The sequence below is a fragment of the Eschrichtius robustus genome, chromosome 14 (assembly GCF_028021215.1).
Source record: "Eschrichtius robustus isolate mEscRob2 chromosome 14, mEscRob2.pri, whole genome shotgun sequence".
Lineage (NCBI taxonomy): Eukaryota > Metazoa > Chordata > Mammalia > Artiodactyla > Eschrichtiidae > Eschrichtius > Eschrichtius robustus.
In genome coordinates this window covers 97,476,094-97,495,725 of record NC_090837.1, presented here as the reverse complement: position 1 = coordinate 97,495,725, position 19,632 = coordinate 97,476,094, and the positions used below count along the sequence as shown (strand labels likewise).

General features: G+C 50.5%; 1 protein-coding gene across 5 annotated transcripts in view; it reads left to right on the top strand.

The window, feature by feature from the left end:
• ZNF516 (zinc finger protein 516) overlaps positions 1–19,632 on the top strand; it is a 114,925-nt gene that overhangs the window by 30,626 nt on the left and 64,667 nt on the right. For all 5 annotated transcript variants that reach the window (XM_068563214.1, XM_068563213.1, XM_068563212.1 and 2 more), the window contains exon 2: positions 15,927–17,867. In XM_068563214.1, coding sequence (XP_068419315.1) covers positions 16,100–17,867 — 1,768 coding nt within the window. In that variant the 5' untranslated portion in view covers positions 15,927–16,099. The remainder of the gene's footprint in view (positions 1–15,926; positions 17,868–19,632) is intronic.

The following is a 19,632-nucleotide window of genomic DNA, read 5'->3' as shown; positions in this document are numbered from 1 at the left end:
CTGGGTAAGCAGATCTGCAGAGCGTGTGAGGACTTTCACTTTTATTATCTGGGAAAGCGTTGCTGAAGGACATTAGTTTGCATAGGACTAAGATTTTTTTTTTTTTTTTTCCCCCCCACATTTGCACAGCTTGCTGCTCCTGGGACGGTATTTTTGGGCAGAGCGCTTCCGAGATGCAGAGAGCTGACCTTTCCCTGCTGGGAGGAGCCATCTCCGTGCAGAAAGCAATAATGTGATCATTTATAAACTTTGGGATGTTCCTGCTTCCATCTTTGGTTTTTATGGCTGGTCTTTAACGAGAGGGGCTGTAGGTCTTTCTCTGCACCCTGTGTGCCCCGACATGCGTGGCCTCATGCCTTTGTGGCTTCGGTGTTTCCACCTAAACAGACATTCTAGATGCTTGAGTATGTTGGGCCTGCAGTTCCTGATAAGGAGATGTACGGTGGTGACACTCTTTTTCCTCTTTCTCCAGTAATCGTGTGGATTGTCCTTTGATTAAAGTCATGAAATGGTTTGATTTGAATTTGTACGAAGGAGTCTCTGGGTTTGAAGAACGGAAAGCTCAGGTGACATTCCTCCCCCAGGAGGATCCCACGTGGTGCCTGGCGTGGCGATGGGCAGGCATGGTCTCGTGACTCCATGCTCTGGCGTGGCCACGGCAGGCTCACCGGGGAAGCCTGGATGGCCCTGCTGGGACAAAAACGCTCAGAGAAATAAGTTTAGAAGCCCGAAGGAAAATACTAAATGTGATTTTAATACGAAAGATATTATGATGCAAAATAGGGTGGAAAGGGAGAGCTCATACGTTTTCTTTCTGGATTTGGGGAAAATCACTGGATTTTCAGTGTCAGAGAAGGAGAGAGCAGACGCGGGATTTGCGCGTGGAGCCCTTGGGGGCGGGGCGGGAAGAGGTGCCTTCTGGCGTCTGCGTGCCTGGGGTGAGGGTGTGGGCCCGGAGTTGGGAGCCGGTGACAGCACGTGAGCTCCTGAGAAAACTGTGGACCCTTGTAACTCAACACGACGCAGATGCTCTTTTTGAAAGTTTCTTTCAGCGTGGCTTTTCCGTAAGTGCTTGTGACATCAGGAATCAGAGCTACAAGGGGTAATTCGCTAAATGATCTATGATTATGAAGCATCTGGAGCAAACGGTCCTGCACACGTGGAGAAGTGCAGTGTGCACACGTGCTGGGTGAAACTGACCCACCATCAGTGGGTATTCTTTCTAACAAATAGCTGTGCTGAACGTCTGGACTTGAAGGTGAGTGAGAGGTTTACCTCCTCAGAAGAGAAGTGAGATTTCCTGTTTGCTTCCTAGTGAAGCCCTGTTTTCAGAGCGTGACATGGGAAGGAATTATCCTGATTGATTTCAGGACAGGATGAGCGTCTTCTTGTGAAAGGAGCCTCCTTGTGTTAAACCAAAACAAAACAGAACACGTCGATTATTCCTTCTGCACGTCATGCCTTAAAGAGAGCATGGTCTTACTCTCGGTTCTAATTTTGAAGGGTCTCCTGTCACTTGCTTAGCTTATTTAGTATAGTTTCCCTTGAGAGACTTAAGAACTAGTTTGAGAAAACTCCCATTAACCGAGAAAGCAGTTAGGGTTTGCTTCTCTAAAATGCAGGCAGGTTCAGTTTAAGGAGAAAAAGCTTAAGTGTTTACAAATCCTGCAGCTCAGTACTGAGAACTTTCCAAGGAGGAAGTTCTAACATGCAAGGAACTTATGCAGATTTTTTCTTTGCCCCGCCCACCCCATGGTGTAATATGCACTGACCTCAGAATTCTTACAAATAAGCATCTTTTGTTGCGTGTGTGGCGTCTTCCTGGCAGGTCTCCGTAACCTTCCTGTGAGCCCTGCCGGCTTAATTCAGTGGAAGGACAAGTCTAAGGCCCGAGTGTGGTGGCTTACCTCCCCGTGGCCTCTGCAGCCCCTGTAACTGGGTACCCTTAGTGCGGCAAACCCATTTTGGAAAAAAATAAAAGACAAAACTCAGAGTAAATGTAAAACAAACCGAAAGCAGTTTTATGGTGTACATCTGTACAAATCACTTGCTCATATGATTTTTTTTTTTAATAAATTTATTTTATTTATTTTTGGCTGCGTTGGGTCTTGTTGCACATGGGCTTCTCATTGCGGTGCCTGCCCCATTGCGGAGCACGAGCTCTAGGCATGTGGGCTCAGTAGTTGTGGCTTGTGGGCTCCAGAGCGCAGGCTCAGTAGTTGTGGCACACGGGCTCAGCTGCTCTGCGGCATGTGGGATCTTCCAGGACCAGGGATCAAACCCATGTCCCCTGCACTGGCAGGCGGACTCCCAACCACTGCACCACCAGGGAAGTCCCTGCTGATATGATTTTAAGTGTAGAGCTGAGAAGCCAGCAGTACTGTAGACTCAGAAGTCACAGCCCAGGACTTCCCTGGTAGCGCAGTGGTTAAGAATCCGCCTGCCAATGCAGGGGACATGGGTTTGAGCCCTGGTCCAGGAAGATCCCACATGCCGCGGAGCAACTAAGCCCGTGCGCCACAACTACTGAAGCCTGTGCTCTAGAGCCCTCGAGCCGCAACTACTGAGCCCTTGCGCTTAGAGCCTGTGCTCTGTAACAAGAGAAGCCACCACAATGAGAAGCCCACGCACCGCAATGAAGAGTAGCCCCCGCTCACTGCAACTACAGAAAAGTCCGCGCAGCGGCAACGAAGACCCAACACAGCCAAAAAAATAAATAAACAGAAATTAAACAAACGAAAAAAGGAAGTCACAGCCCGTATCCACCCACCAGTGAATCAGTGAGTGGTGACCGCATGGGGGTGTGTAACTAGGGTATAACTGGTCCATGGTTCTGAGGGTCCCAGTGAAGATGCTTGCACGTCCTGGGGCACCCCTGGCTGACGTCACGATGTGCCTGTGTGTGTCTGAGGGTCTCGAGGCCCTGCGCTGGTCCCTCGTTCAGGGGAGCGGTGGTGCCTGGGGCGGCAGCTGAGGAACCTGGCAGTTTACGTGACTCGCCCCCAGACATCTAATAATCCTTCGATTTTGCCGCTGACCAGCTTGCACTCGGTTATTTATGGGTAGAAAGAGGCTCGAGCTTTGGGCCTGTAGTTGAACGAGACCCCAGATGTGTTTTGCTCCCCTTGCCTACGAGTCCCACGCGATGGTCCAGACCCGGCTTTGGAGCGCGGTCCCTGAAATGGTACAGCTGCGCGTCGCGGGTCCAGAAGGGCGGAAGGGTTTTGCTAGATGGAGGCTGGCGAGGCTGGCTCAGAGCGGGAGTTAAGGGAGCGGTGCTGTTGGCTGTGAGCCCGCTGCGGAGGGGAGGGGAGCCAGAGTATCTTCCTCCAGGAACGAGGGCCTGTGACGGCGTCTCAGGTCACTGGGACCTGCGTCCTCCTCGAGTGAGGCGGGAGCAGACTGCAGTGACCCGCGTGCCCGGTCTCTGGTCGGGAGACGGGAGGTCAAGGCGGCCTCTGATCATCAGCCGTATTTATCAAGTAACATAACAGAAGCTCATTCAGACGATTGAGCTGGAAACGCATACTTTAGAGCAATTGCATTTTGTTTCGTTTCATGTGAATTCTGTGGGCAGGCCACGCATGTCCCGCTGTTTTCTCCCCCGGGTCTGTGCTCACGGGACACCTGTGTGTAGTCACGTGGCCCTGTTGTGCGACAGACTTGCGTTGACCTGTGTCCTGGGTAAACGACACGAAGTTTATGGGTAACTGTCTTTTTCACCAAACAGGTGTTGGCAGGGTTTGTGTCGGTGAACTCTAAGGCCTGAGTAATTGTCCCTAACCTGGATGTCACGGCCCCTGAGAACACGAGAGCCGCCGCCCTGGCTTTTGGGTCACCTGCCTTCACCCCGCCACCTGTGCCCACGCGGCCCCTCACCTTGTCTGTTGCCGCGATGCCTGCAGGGCTGCTCACAGCACCTGGTGGAACGGGGCGAGAAGGGCTTCCGGGCTTGGATGTGTAGCAGCGCGTGGAGGTGGGGGAGTGAAGGGAGGGAGGGGGCACCGGTGTGATGGAGCGGGCACCCCCAGCACCCTCCAGTATGGCCCTGGTTCCGGGCCGGAACCAGGCGGATGATCCAGCTGTGGTCGCCGAAGCGGGGTCCTGGTCTCCGGGTTCCTGGAAAATGTGCTCACTGCTCCCTCTCCATTCACCGCAGGCCCGCCCGGTGCTCATAAAGCACGACGCTTCCCAAGTAATCCAGGCTGGGCTGCCGGCGGAGAAATTCGATTTCAAGTTCGATATCTTTTCTCTCCAGGGACGGAGGGGGCAGGAGCTAGGAGCTTTGGAATTCAGAAATGTGCCTGGTTGTATTTTATATTTACTGTTTCCAAAAGCTGTTGCTGGGTAGGATGCTGTGGCTTAGAAAAAGCCCGTGCTCTTCTCTTGCAAGATCATTTAGGATCACTTCAGGTGCAGAATTTTCTTAACCTTAGTAGCTGAATCACACAATAATGTTATTATGGGGACTGAAAGTGGAATTTTGCTTGTTTATTCTTTTATCCTTGCAAGGAAAGTATAGATGGTCTTTTACCTTCAGAACTTAGAACTTGCAGTGATGTGTCATTAACTGTGCTTGAAAATATATTTTTAGACAAGCAAGGCAGAATAAATCCGACAGCCATGTGATATCATGTTCTTGTCAAGAATTGCTCTTGGTAAACATTCTCTGATAGATCACTCTCCTGAAGAGGCTGAACTACCCAGCTGCTTTCAAAGGCGCTGCTTGGGTTAGTGACAAACCAGGTCGTGTTACAGTAGGTATTGCTAGTCAGGGATCTGGAAAATTTAAACTGATTATGGTGTATGCGCTTCATCTAGTAAAGCATTTGGGGAAGAATTTATCCTTTTATAATTTTGATCCTCTTACAGTATTGATTAGTGTTGGTACAATGGCAAACAAAGTCTTAAATAACTTCTTGCATGATATACCTTTCTGCTGTCCTACCAAAATGGATTCAATTCAATCAATTCCTGTATTCTTACAGGAAATGTTTGGTAAGCTGTTGCTTAGAATTTATTAAAATTGATTCTTGAAGTATTTATCTGCTGTGTGCTCTTCATGAAGGGATTTTTGGGGGCTGAGTTCTCTGCTAAACAGAACTACCTTGGAGGGTAATGTTTAACAGAATGGTTTATGGTTTACTGCACATAATTATCTCCTTCTGTATTCTTGGACGCAATTCTTTCTTTTACTTGGTGGTGGGGACTTCAAGGTGCTTTCACAAAAAGCACAGAAGAAAGGGATACTATTTAATAGGTGTTAATTGCGATCTGTTTTCTTATACTGGGAGAGAAATGTTGGTTTTAGGTAAGAGGCTGGAAAACAGGTCGGTGTATGCATGTTGGAGGTGAATATTGCCCTTTGCTGTTGATTTACATGAAATAAAATACAGCTTATTTCTAGAAACAGATTTCAGTTAAAATATATTTACAGTCAGCTAATACACATGTCAAGGAAGTGTTCCATAGGAAATGCAGTGCAGTGTTTCTGCCCATGACTATTTTGTTTTCACTGCTGGTAATTTCTAAACAACAAAAAAAATTAAAAACAATTAAAATTGGACACCGAATTGGTGGCAGTTTCTACACGTTTGAGGTTAGGCTGAGTAAAAACCTATAAGCCACTTTTAAACGGGATTTTTCCCTGCTGTTTATCTAAGGCCTTCTGGTGTTCCATGTTTGTTTTAAAAAAAGAAATTGATGAGTCTTCATTTTCTCTGGTGTTCCCCGAGTTTTCAGTGTTTCTGAATTAGTGGAAACGTTGGGTTTCATCATCTTGGTGCAGGATGGAAAAAGAGCGAAAGTAAAAACTTGTGCTTTTGTGGTTCCCCTACTGAATAGCAAGTGATTTTCTTCTATTTTTGTAAAGCCCCTCGGTGACGACAGATTTCATGGAGCCGCCCAGTTTGGGGGAGATGCAGTTCTGAGCTTCTGGAAATGCGGCTCTTAATGGAAATGTTGACAAGATCATTAACTACGCGGGCAGTGCTGGCCCCTCCAGGAAGCTGGATTTACTGCCAGATCTCAGCTCTTTGTGGTGGACCCGGGGCTCCAGCAGGACACCTATCTGCAGAAAATTACAGAGCAAGCCCCTGCTCCTGTGACTTTTCTTTTTTTCCGGCTTTGTGAAGTTTCCTTTTGCAAGGACAAATAGATTGATAAGGCCACTACTTAATATGAGACTTAGGAACTAGTAAATAACAAGTATCAGTAATGTATTCATTCTGGAGAGCAGGAGAAAACGCAAGTAAAGGGATGCTTCTTTTCTTTTGAGATTAAACAAAATCCATTGCCTTTATTTCCACGTGGATGCCTCTTTATTAAGTCTCCATAACCATTTTGGATTTTCCAGGATATGGAAACGCACGCTCCCCTGTTTATTCTTGGCCTTTTCTGAATGTGATCAAGAATTGTATTTGTGTATTCATCTGCTTTTGTTGTTCCCCTGTAAGGTAGGATTTTACTACGAATTTTTGTATTTTAGTAAGGACGTGTGGGTAGCTTATATATTAATGTTAATTTATATTTTCTTTAGCAAGTATCTCTGTATACTGTCTTTACTGTGAGGAAATGTTCTTCTCTCTGGAGCTAAAGATGGCCTCTCTCTCTGCTCAACCAGGAATTTACTGGGCTTTTGACAAACCGTGGTAAACAACTTCATCAAAGATAACCTACTTGTGGAATAATGGTTAGGTCCTCTCTGCATTTCTGCTGTAAATGGAGCAATGATTCCAAAGCTGTGGTCTGAGGTACAGAATGGAAGAGAGTCTTGCTTTTAAATGATTGCGGAGTTTGCGCAATAAACCCTTATTATGGACAGTTAGTTACATTTGGGGACTCGTGTTGGCACTCGCGTTGATTTATTTGGGGGTGTTAAATAATTTAAAGGAAACCTTTGTTTCGGAAGATGGACTTTTGTCACCACTGTGTCCGTGCTTTGTTCACATCACCTGTGTCCTGAACAAAGCGTTTTTGAGGTTTACCTTTAAAACGAGTGCTTCTGGCAGAAAAGTCCGAGCACGGTGTCCTCTGGCTGCTTGGAAACAGGTCTGCCGGGTCCACTTGAGCGTCCCCCATACTCTGGGACAGCGGGTTTGTGTCCTTCTGCCCAAGTGAGGGAGGCGGGGTGGACTCGCCCGTGAACGTTGGCGCTTCTGGTCGCTCGCATTCCTTTCTCCTTGTGAGATGGAAACGGGGTCTGCTCTATAATGGATTATTGATTGGCTCTGCCATCAGCGCCCTGGCTCTCCAGGCAGTGAATGCACCACTTCATGGGGCGGCCCGGACCCCGTCTGGGGACTATAAGCCTGGGATTGTTAATCTGGGGCAGATTGGCGAGTGGGGAGAGGAACTCCTCATTGTCGTTATGGAATTTCTCCCCATTTGTTCACAGAATGGGCTTTTTGTCTCCACAGTAGATAAGCTTGTGCAGGATGTTAATGGTGTATTTTAATTCGTGGCTCATAAGACCACAGTGTCACTGGGAAGGCCCATTGCATTGTCTGCTGGAGGACAAACGGGCAGTATGTGAAACTGACGGCAGCACCCACGGGCCCTGCAGCCTCACTGCCTCACGGCCGCCCTCAGGAGGCCACTTTTTAAATTTTATGACCTGCCTTCTGGGGCCAGAATATCCTGTAAATATCTTGAGCCTTCTGTCTGCCCTGAACTGTTTTCTTTGTAAGGGCATCTTCCCCACAGCACCGATTCCCCACATTTCCTGAATTCTCCTGTCCCCCCTGCCCCCGGGACAGTGGCCCCGCTGTGGGCTCAGCCCCCATCCCTCTGACTCCCGGAAGCCCCCCTCTGCCCCGGTGACCAAGGGAGAGAGAAGGAGAGAGACCACAGGGCGTCAGGGAAGCCAAACTATCTCTTAGTATCATGATGTGGTTAATTAATGAACTAGAATTGAAGAGACATATTTGACAAACAGCACGCGCATCAGGCTTTGCTTCTGTCGACAGAAGGGCAGCAGACCCAGTGTGGGAAACGCCCCTTCCAGCTTTCCTGCAGCCCCTCGTGCCCCCCTGAGGTCTGCAGTTTGGTTTGGGTCCCTTTAAAGAAACTTGCACAGTTGTTTTGTTATGCAGATTACTCTAAATACTAGAGGTTATTTAAAAAAAAAATCAGCCTTCTGATTCCTTTTCCAGGATATGACTTCGACAGAACTGACTTCGATGGTTTTGAGGAAATCAGTACAAAACCGTTTGGCTTTTGCTTTGTGTTGGTTTACTTCACAGAGCAGAAAATGGCAAGATTTCCTGTAGAGTCAGAGCCACGCTTACTGTGTAAAAATACAGGATGTTCTACCTTTTCCCCCCGACAACGCCACATTTAGTTGGTCAGAAAATGATTGTTTAAACTGGGGAAGATAAACCCCGGCAGCCTTACTGGATTTTTGCCCTGGGACGCGATGGGAGGATCTTCCCGAGCGCCCATGTCTTCATGGCTGCTTCATTTTGGCTGCGATGGCTGACTTTGCACCGTCTGCACCAAGGCTGGGCCCCGTGGAGCTTTGGGGAGATCCCTTGAATGTCTCCGGGGGCAAGCCTCTGAAACACCAGCAAGCAACCTCTCAAAATACTGCTTTCCTGTGGACAGTTTCATATTATTCAGATGATTTTTCTTTCTTTGACTTTCAAATACTAGAATTTAACAAAAGGTAATTTTCCCAAAGTGCATTCCTTAGAGACTTTTGAGCTTCCTGGAGGCCTGGAGAGGGGGAGGGGAGGGGAGGGCTGGGGGAGGGCCCATCGGGCTGCCCCAGAGCAGCTCTGCTTCCCTTTGTGCTACTTACTGGAGTTGCAAGTGGGAGTTATTTTTTAACTTCTTTTGTGAAAAACATCCAAAACCCATAAAAATGGAAAGAGTAACTAATGAACATCTATACACCCACCATCTAGCCCTAGCAGTTGTTAACATTATGATATATCTGCCTTCTCCTCTCTTTTGTAAACCATCTCTAAAATATTTCATTACATATCTCCAAAAACTAAGAAAGTTCTCCTGTGTTACAGACCTAACGAAAGTAATAGTAATTCTCAAATATGGTCTAATATCCAGTCTATATTAAAGTTGACTTTGTATGGAGTCTGGAGCTGGGACAGGTTTGAACTTGTGTGCTGTGGCTGATGATAGCTGTTCGTGGAATACTTTGTAATTGTATTAAATAACCTCTGTGGTGAACCTGTCAGGGCCCAGTAAATACATACGGGTTACTGTTTAGCCATTTCTAACATAGCTTCCTAAACTATTATTTCCTCCTTTTGAATTTATTAAACCAAACAGTGTCACTGCCAGTGACTAGGTATCTTTGGGTACGGCACTGACATCTCATTCATTTATTTAGCAATTATTAATTTATAATAATACCTACCATATATTGGCCATTTGCTGTGTGCTCAACATTGCACCTTGCATGCATTACTTTAAATCTCACAAAAATACTGTAATAATAGTTCTCATTGCCATCGTTTACATTTTAAAAATGCAGAAATGGACTGGGGAACTGAGAGGTTGAGACACTTGCTCCCGGTCACACAGCTGATCTCAGGGAGTGGCAAAACTGAGTATGGATCTCGGGTAGCCTGACCTCGGAGCTCACGGTCTGGACCACCTCTCATGGTGCCGTGATGCCCGCTCCCTGCTTGGCCCTGCGCTGGTGTCAGGGCTCAGTGGTACTTGGTGGGTCTGCCTTCACAGAGTAGGTTGCCTCACACCCGAGTGACCAGTTAAAGAAGCGGTAATAGAAGCATGTCCAGGCACGAGCTGGGATAGGGCCAAGGCTGGGGAGTGGGGACTGTGTGCCTGACCCGGTCACAGGGCGAAGGGTGTCAGGAAGGGTCTCTTAGAAAGACCACACCTGAGAAGGTGGACGGCGGTTGGGACCCGCATACCTGAGGGTTCCAAGGTGGGAGTGAACGGACATCCAGCTGGGGTGTGGGGCAGGTGCACGGCCATTGGCTGGGGGCCCAGGGACCCCAGCAGTACGGGGGTTCAGGGCCTTAGAAGCCCCCTTGGGGGAGTTCGGGCCTCACCTTTAGGGTGTGAAAAGCCTGCGAAGGGTTGAAGAGGTCGCCCAGCTCTGCATTTGGGAAGATGATCTTGGTTTGCGATGAAGGGGAGCGTGTGGATTCAAGTGTGAATTGGAGGTCCAGCCAACAGGATGATGGGGTTACCCCTGGGTGTGGGTGAGAGGGCTGGGGGTTGCTCTAAAGGCTAGTTGGGCTCACACCCACCTGGGTTTCCCTGGGGAGACCCGGCCACCCTCGGCCAGGGCAGGTCGTCACTTTCCTCCCTGCTCTGCTGCTGTTCTCTGTGTGGTTACGTGTTTCTTTCTGACGTCTGGGTCCCTCGAAGCCAAGCCTGTTGCTTAGTTATCCGAGCCCTTAGGCCCCATAAGTGGCCTGGCGCCCAGTAGCTCTCAGGGATTGTGATGAAACCCTCATGAACTCGCCCCGCGACCGTGCCGTGGGGCTTCCACCGTGGGAGCTGTCACGGGAGGGCGTGTGGGACGATGACGGGCTGTGGTCCCACGTGGGTTCTTACAGATCTGACAGCTTCATCACAGGGCTTTTCCTTCTGGTGTGTGTCCTGGATCCCAGCCCCGCAGGGCTTGTTCTGAAAGGAGTTACTGTCGGCAGGTGGAGTTAACCGGGTCCTTGCGGCTGTTTCACAAGGTCACCAGGGATGCTGCAGGAAGTGACTTTTCTGCCTTCTGTTAGGTCCAAGACTCAGTTCCCAGGGTCCTCACTTACAGAAGTGAGTTATTCGTTAAAACCTTTACCCACAGATTAAATGTATCCCAAATCCAGTGAGTGTAAGCAGTCTTGAGAAAGTCAACTTATTTCATTTGTGCTGTGCAGGCATGAAAAGAAAGAATCTCTCTAAGGTATGGCAGTGCCCTTACATATATGCATTTAGACCTGGTGCTTTATTTATTTATGCCCTCACATGATGATGTCTTAAAGTTTAGCTACATATTTTATTTTCAAAACGTTTATATTTTGCCCTCTCTTAAACCCCTCCCCCATCTCCATGATAATGCATTTTATGTTATGAATACAGATTTATATTTTCTGTAATAAACATTTTACTTTTTCCTGTTGTTATAATTGTTATCATAAAATTATATAGGCAATATATATATAAATATGTAATATGAAATTACCTAAATTTTTCAAAAAGAAACTTATTTCCAAAATTATGGAAGGCATTTTAAAAAAGTAGTTTCAGACTGTTTTTCACATCCCTATGAGACACACACACACACACAGAGAGATGCATTGGAAAACTATTTTAAAACCCTAATCAGCAAGCCATTTTTATGCCTAAACAATTAAATTACAGGCTTGTCTGGCAAGTTCCCAATTACAGCCTTGGAAAAAGTTTGTAACATAATAACAACAAAACTGTGGTTCATTATGGGCAAAATATGATTCAAATGGGGCTGTGCTTTATGTGTGTATGTACATGGGTCATATGCCAGCTGAAACACACATGTGTGGATTTTCTCTCCCCTCTACCTCCTAATATTTGTGTTGCCAGAAGACTTTCTTTAATCGCTCTGGTCTGAGTAAAAAGCTAGCATTTACCTACACGTTTTGTAAGGCTAGTTATCTTTAGGTTAATGTGTTTCAGGAAAAGTTGGAACACCAAGTCGCACTCGGCGTGTGTTTGCCTGTGAGAATAAAATAGGGGCAGCTCGGTACCGGAATGTATTTGGCTGAAACCAGGTAGTGTGACACTTTATCATGGGGCGGTGTTTGGATGAGAACCTCTCACCACCAGAGACCCCAATCAATGTTGACAAACCATCTGAGACCCTCCTGGCTCACAGAGGCTGGTGGGCTTTTTTTTTTTTAAAGGATAGCAGATCCAGTTAGTGCTATGGGTTATGGGGCTAATAAGGTTCCCCTACGTCTTCTAACTGGGGCAGCTGCCCCGCTGCATTTTCACATTGGAAGTTCTGAGGACCCCATTCTTGTTCTTTTGGGGAAAAGCATTTTTGCCTGCAGCTGAAAAGAATGATCAAGAAGATCTGTTGATTTGGCCACTGACTAAGGAAAGCCAGTTGTGGGGAATTCCTTTTTGACTGTTTCTTTAAAGGTTTGCAAGAAACTTTGCGGGTTGACTGTGGGCTTCAGGAAGGGGGCCACTTAGTGGCCTCTTTCAAGTGGAGCCAGTTTTGTTGATGTTATGATTTCCTTAAGATAATGGTATTTTGAGCTTAAGTGGTCATTACCCTTATGGTATGTTTCCAGTTTTCCATTTTCCCCCTCCAAATATTTTTAAGTTCTTCAAAAGGACATCCCCTGTCATTCTCACAGGGATTGACAGCAGGGCTCAGTGTTGAAAGATGGGGGTGGGCAGAGAAGTGGAAAACAAGAGAGAAAGAAGAGCTGGTAGTGCTGATTCATGGGCACCCTGAAGGCCCTTGCTTGAGAATTCTCCTGTAAATTGCAGGGCTCTGCTGCCTTTGCGAGCTTTTTTTTTTTTCTTTGCGAGCTTTTAAACAGGTTTTGCAGGAAGCCCGAATAAGAAATGAAAAGTGTATATTCTCTAGTGTTTGGGTTTCTTGAGGGGAAGTGTCTAGGCTTTGGCTGGGGGTTTGGGGGTGTTGGGGAATCAGAAATTTTACACATCAAGGCTGTAATGAGGAAATGGGATGTGGGTTTCTCTGGTAGCAAAGATGGCAGCGCTAAGCCTTTTTAAATGTGCAGAAGAGACTGACGTCCCCCATGGGAAGAAGGGGGGCTGTGCTCACGTCTGATCCTCTTTGCACTGTGCTCTGGGCTCGCCCAGCCGGGATGCTACCTGATAGTAGAAGCGAGGCCCCGCTGGGCAGGTGTTCTATTTATTGTCTGTGGACTGTTCGCTCTGCACTGTGACGGGGGGTCTGAGTGGCACTCGGAGGAGGTGCCTTGCAAGGGGCTTCGGTGTCACACGGCTTCCTCATGTCCCTTCCTGACTCCCGGCACCTGACAGGTGAGGGCACGCCTGGGTGTGAAGGACACCTCCTGAAATTCACACGCTGGCAAACGGGGGACGCGACTCCCGGGCTGGGCTCTGCGCCACACCTGGACGGCACGGAGGTGGGGTCTCTGTGCGGATCCCCAGCGCAGCTTCTTGGCTTCGAGGGCCTTTAACTTTCTGCGGCCCCCGGCAGTGCCCCAGATGGCAGGAAGAGTAGCAGAGAAGGAAGGAAAACTCACACAGCTGTGTTTTTGGTGATTTGAACAACTCTTCTCACTTGACAATTTCATTTTATTTCCAGGTGCATTTGTAGGTTGCCTTTTATGAACCTTAGCTAGCTGAGCATTCATGCTCCGTGAATCTTGTCTTCGTGGCCGGGTTTCGGATGTTTAATTCCCGTGAACTGGAGAAGTTCTGACATTTAACATCCTTTATGAACCAACTTAGTGGTCCAGTGAAGTCTGTCAAAGTACTTCAGAGACACCAATTTCTGGTGTTTTAGTTGTTTTTTCCTCTGTAAATTTATTCTAGACGGTTCTTTAAACTCGGAAGGTTTTTGTACCCAGATTAGGTCACTAAGTTAAATGTAAATAGTATGTTTCATTTATATTTTTATATATTATATCAAATTCAACATTTGGGGGACTGAAATAAGCCCTGGGATGGCAGGGGATGCATGCAAATCATTTGTCTTATAAAATCATCGTGAATAATATGCAGCCGTCTAAGACCAAAACAGCTCAAAAAAACAAATTAGCTTAAATTGTCATGAAGAAGTGTTCTTATTCACCTCATTTGTTTATCCGGGTTTAGGGGAGATTTTGTTTATTTTATTGGGAGTTTCCTGTCTCACCTCTCTCTCCCTCTCTCCTGGGGTGTGGGAGTGTCTCTGTACCCATTGGCGTAAAGAGTTAGGAATATCTGTGAGCAGCTGTGCTTCCTGCTGCTTTCCAGAGGTTGTTGCTCAGACTGAGCTGGTTTCATTAGGTGCCTGGGAAACTTGCTAGCATGAGGCTTTCTCGGAAGAAGTTTGAGAATACATCATCTAAATGAGATTTCTGCCTCTGGCGTGGGTCTCCGGGAGGAGGCATTTGGAGAACAGGAGGTGTGTTGTTTTTTCAGAAGGCGTCTGTCCCTTGTGGTGAGTGGAGGAATAGAGTGTCATCTGTTGGAACCCCTGGGGATGTTTGGGTGACACCCTCCCGCCCCCTGCCTTCCACCATCAGCATCCTTCTCTGAGTCGGCTCCGAGGAAAACATGGCAGGTCGGACCACCCAGAGCAAACAACGCTTTGCTGCCTGGCCTCGTCTCTGAACAAACGATGTGCATTGTACACTGTCTGCTTGACAACCAGAAACACATGGCTTCTTCACATCTTGTTGCTTTTCAAACATGAGTTCTTAGTGTGCATGAGATTGAAACTTTGTAAAAAATGTGGCTTCCTTTCTACATGTTATAGCTTTTTTAAAAAAGAAAATGTGTCCATCTGGGCGCCTCTCTGTGCAAGTCTGGAGCCCCCAGTAGGGAGACCCTCAGAATCATTAACTTAGTTACTTCTGTTGAGAGATAAGAAGGATAAACAGACTGGGCCGCAGGGGCCTGTGTGTGCGGCTGTTCTCCCCACTGCCCCACCCCTGCTTGCTTTTTTTAAAAAAAATTTTTCATTGAAGTATAGTTGAATTACAGTGTTGTGTTAATCACTGCTGTACAGCAAAGTGACTCAGTTATACATATATATATATATACCCATCAAAATACCGTCCAGAAAGACACTTTAGCTCTCACATCCCTTCTGGTCAGCTGACTGTTTTCTTTATTCTCCTTATCGTGAGTCAGATGGAAATTCCTGAGATAGCCGCTTGTCAGTGTGTACTGTCTTGGGCCTGTTTGGCAGTTTACAGGCATCTGGGCTGGCTTCCCTGCAGCCCAGATCGTTGCCCGACGCGTGCCAGGCACAGCGCTGGGCAACCCCGTCCACTTGCCCTTCGCCGGTGCACCGGTGAGGGAGACGCCCAGGCGTCTGGAGGAGCAGCCCGGAGCTGCCCCGGCCCCTCATTCTCCAGGGGGTGGACGAGCATGAGAGAGACGGTGACTACACACAGTGTGACCCCTGCTCCTGCTGGGCTCAGACCCCGCCTCCCACGTGAGGACCTGCCGGGGTCGGGAGGGTGTCTGCACTGGGGTAGGACTCGGCCCCGCGGCCAGTGCAGGAGAGAAGGGACAGGACCATGTCGGGAGGGGCAGTGTGAGGCCGGCCGAGGAGTCTGGGCTTCATCTAAGAGGCAGCGAAGACCGAACGTCGCGGTGGAAACGGCCTGGTGGTCACACACCCCTGGGAGTGGTGTCCGTCGGGGCAGCCGGCGTGGGCCGCCAGGTGCTAGAGCAGCAGATTCAGGCCCAGGTCTGGAAGGACCTCAGGGTTCTGCCCCTGCCCTTCGCGGCCTTTCTTTCACTAAATCATCTGTTTCACCGAGACACAAAGATACATTTGTAAAGCGCCTTTTCCGGCTGTGAACGCCCTCTCGCAGCTCACGTGTCCTGCACGTGCCCCCGCGTTTTGCCGTCCTCCGCCTGGCCTGTGTCTCTGTCCTTCATTCTCAGACGCGCTCCTGTCCCTCGCACTCCCACGAACTCCCTCACCACAGTCTTTCCTTAAATATTGGATATCTTTGATAAAAAATTATTCTGGTGCGCAGTCATTTACAATGATTTATTTTAACGATTTAGCACACAATTATTATCAGTCATTAATTGTTTAATTACTGATTTTTTAAAGGGAAGCAGCTGTTTGTACGTCTGTTTAAACTTTCATGGATGCTTCCTTTCTTTCATTTGGACGGGATTGGCTTTCTGAAGGAGCGTGCAGATCGCTGTCCGCGGATGTTACCGGGCCCCTGTTTATGCGGGGAAACCTGGCTCCTAAGATCTCCGTGTCTTTTCTGTTCCAGGTCCTTGCTGCCCTCTGCCATGCTCTCCAGGTAAGACATGCTCCTCCGCGGGGCAGGCGCACTTCTGCAGCCGGCAAGCGGGAGGTTCGCCTGAACATGGAGAGATAAGACGCAGGCCCGCGTGACCGAGCGCCGTGCCCGCCCCGGCCGGGCGAGCCCTCGTCGTCGTCGAGATGGACCGCCCCCGAGAGGCCGAGATGGAGCTGAGAAGGGGCCCCAGCCCACCCAGGGCCGGCAGGAGCCCCGAGGCGGACGGGGACAAGGCGCTGAGCCACAGCTGCTGCATCTGCGGCAAGAGCTTCCCCTTCCAGAGCTCTTTGTCCCAGCACATGCGCAAGCATACGGGCGAGAAGCCCTACAAGTGTCCCTACTGCGACCACCGGGCTTCCCAGAAGGGCAACTTGAAGATCCACATCCGCGGCCACCGCACGGGGACTCTGATCCAGGGCCACGAGCCCGAGGCGGGCGAGACGCGCGTGTCCGAGGGCCTGGACGGCTGCGCCAGCCCCACGAAGAGCACCTCGGCCTGCAACAAGATCCTGAACGGCGCCACCCAGGTGGACAGCGGCAAGATCCTGCTGAGGAGCAGCAAGAAGGAGGCGGAGGGGGCGGCGTGCGCGGCGGAGGAGGCCAAGGCGGCGGCGGCGGCGGCGGGGCAGTGCTCCTTCTGCAAGAGCAAGTTCGAGCGCAGGAAGGACCTGGAGCAGCACGTGCACCAGGCGCACAAGCCCTTCAAGTGCCGGCTGTGCAGCTACGTGACCCTGCGGGAGGAGTCCCTGCTCAGCCACATCGAGAAGGACCACATCACGGCCCAGGGGCCCCGCGGCGGCGACGCCTTCGCAGAGAACGGCAAGCCTGAGCTGCCCCCCGGCGAGTTCCCCTGCGAGGTGTGCGGCCAGGCCTTCAGCCAGACCTGGTTCCTGAAGGCGCACATGAAGAAGCACAGGGGCTCCTTCGACCATGGCTGCCACATCTGCGGCCGGAGATTCAAGGAGCCGTGGTTCCTGAAAAACCACATGAAGGCGCACGGCCCGAAGGCGGGGAGCAAGAACAAGCCCCGGAGCGAGCTGGACCCCATCGCCACCATCAACAACGTGGTGCAGGAGGAGGTGATCGTGGCCGGCCTGAGCCTGTACGAAGTCTGCACCAAGTGCGGGAACCTGTTTACGAACCTGGACAGCTTGAACGCGCACAACGCCATCCACCGCCGGGTGGAGGCCGGCCGGCCGCGGGCCCCCGTCGGGGAGGGCCCGGCGCCCGGCCCCGCCGACTCCCAGCAGCTCTTCCTTCAGTGCCTGAACCTGCGCCCGGCGGCCGGCGCGCCCGCCCGCGGGCAGGCCGGGCGGCGCGTGGCCGAGCTGGACCCGGTCAACAGCTACCAGGCCTGGCAGCTGGCCACGCGGGGCAGGGTGGCCGAGCCGGCCGAGTACCTCAAGTACGCGGCGTGGGACGAGGCGCTGGCTGGGGACGTGGCCTTCGACAAGGAGCGGCGCGAGTTCATCCTGGTGAGCCAGGAGAAGCGCAAGCGCGAGCCCGAGCCCGGCGCGCAGGGGCCCCCGCGCAAAAGGGCGGGCGCGCCCGGGGACCCCGCGCCCGGGCCCCCGGACCCCCGGCCGGCCGCGCGCCCCAGCCGCCGCGCCGCCGCCCCCGCCGGCCACGGCAAGTCGTCCGAGTGCTTCGAGTGCGGCAAGATCTTCCGCACGTACCACCAGATGGTGCTGCACTCGCGGGTGCACCGCCGCGCGCGCCGCGACCGTGACCGCGACGGCCCCGGGGACCGCGCGCCCCGCGCCCGCTGCGGCTCGCTCAGCGAGGGCGACTCGGCCTCGCAGCCCAGCAGCCCCGGCTCGGCCTGCGCCGCCGCCGACTCCCCGGGCTCCGGCCTGGCCGACGAGGCCGCCTACGAGAGCGGAGAGGAGGGCGCGGCCCACCCTGCACCAGGTGAGCGCGTGCGCCCGGGTGGTCCAGGCGCGGGTACGGTGGGCTCGGGCGGTCCCGGTCCCGGTAGCCCTGTGCCTGGGTCGCCTTTGCCCAGGTATCCCACGCCCAGCTGGCTTGGGCTCAGGTAGCCCTGTGTCTGGGTCGCCCCATAGCTAGGTGGCCCAGGTCCAGGAAGCCCTTGCTCAGGTAGCTCACGCTCAGGTGGTCCAGGCTCAGGGAGCTCTGTGCCCGATGGTCCTGAGCCGGGGAAGTCCAGGCCCAGTAGACCGCCGCCCGGTGGCCCAGGCCAGGTAGTCCTGGTTCGCCCATCAGCCATGCCCAGGTAGTTGAGGCTCAGGTAGCCCTATCCCCGGGTGACCCAGGTCCAGCTAACCCTTGCCCAGGATCTCAGGGGCAGGGAACCTGGGCTCAATTAGCTCTGTCCCCAGGTGACCCGGCTCCCTGGTTTCCCAGGCCCACATAGTCTTGGTGCTCAGGCAGCTTCCTACTTAGGTGGCGTTACAGCCAGATAACCCTGCGCTTGGTGCCTTATCCCCGGCGTCCCAGGCTCTGGTAGACTGGTACTCAGGTGGTCTGCGCCCAGTGTGTGCTTGGAGCCCCCAGCTCCACTTGAGGCTCCTGCTTGCTGACCGCCCATAGCGTTTGCATAAATTCGCACCTTTGGCTATGGAGGTGATGGTCTCTCTGCGGCATCAGACATTTCTGAGCAAAGAACAGGTGACGGAGCCCCTCCAAGATGTGCCCTTCTCTTCTCGCCGTCAGCTGGGGCACACATGCTTTCCTCTGCCCCTGTCCTTGCACCAGACAGCTGAATGAAAGAGGAACTAGGGATTGTGTGCAGTTATAATTAATCTCCTTAGATTCAAGTAACCCTGTGGGTTTAGAGATGGCTAATTGGAACCAGATTACTTTCCAAACTGCAGCTATGTAAATATTTAAAGATGCTTGGCCAACTTTATTTTCATCATTTTCCTATTTTTTTAAAATAAGTTTTTAAACATTTTGATATTTTCATCATAATTTTTTGTTTTGGGTAATTCTTTTAAGTGTAAGGTGATGTTTCAGTTACAAACTTGTAACTTTCCCCGCATAGCCAGGGATGTTTTTCTCTTCTCCCTGAAAATTGGTTAATGGATGTTGCCTTTACTGAAAGGTCAGAGGCGATAGAGATCCAAGTGCTTCAGCTGGGCTTTTTATATTCTGTAGTGAGGAAGACTGCCCCTGTGCATGTCTTAAAAAAACCCACAAACATATGTCATCTTTCCCTTACTGAAGATTTAGCCAATTCTCCTGAACAGAGTTTAATTATTATAGGTCTGTACAACGTATTGTGTGAGCCTCTGATACACTCAAGTATATATGGAGTCAGTAAAAGTGTAGAAAAAAGTTGTTTCTCTGATTCTATAAGGGCAATCAATCTATGCTGAATCTGCACATGTGTGTATGTAGGTAAATGAAAATAACACGTTTTTTAAAATAATTAATTTATTTATTTTTGGCTACGTTGGGTCTTCGTTGCTGCTCGTTGGCTTTCCCTAGTTGTGGCTCGCAGGCTCTAGAGTGCAGTCTCAGTAGTTGTGGCCCACGGGCTTAGTTGCTCTGTGGCGTGTGGATCTTCCTGGATCAGGGCTTGAATCTGTGTCCCCTGCATTGGCAGGTGGATTCTTAACCACTGCGCCACCAGGGAAGCCCCCCCCCTTTTTTTTTTAAATTTATTTATTTATTTTTGGCTGCATTGGGTCTTCGTTGCTGCTCACGGGCTTTC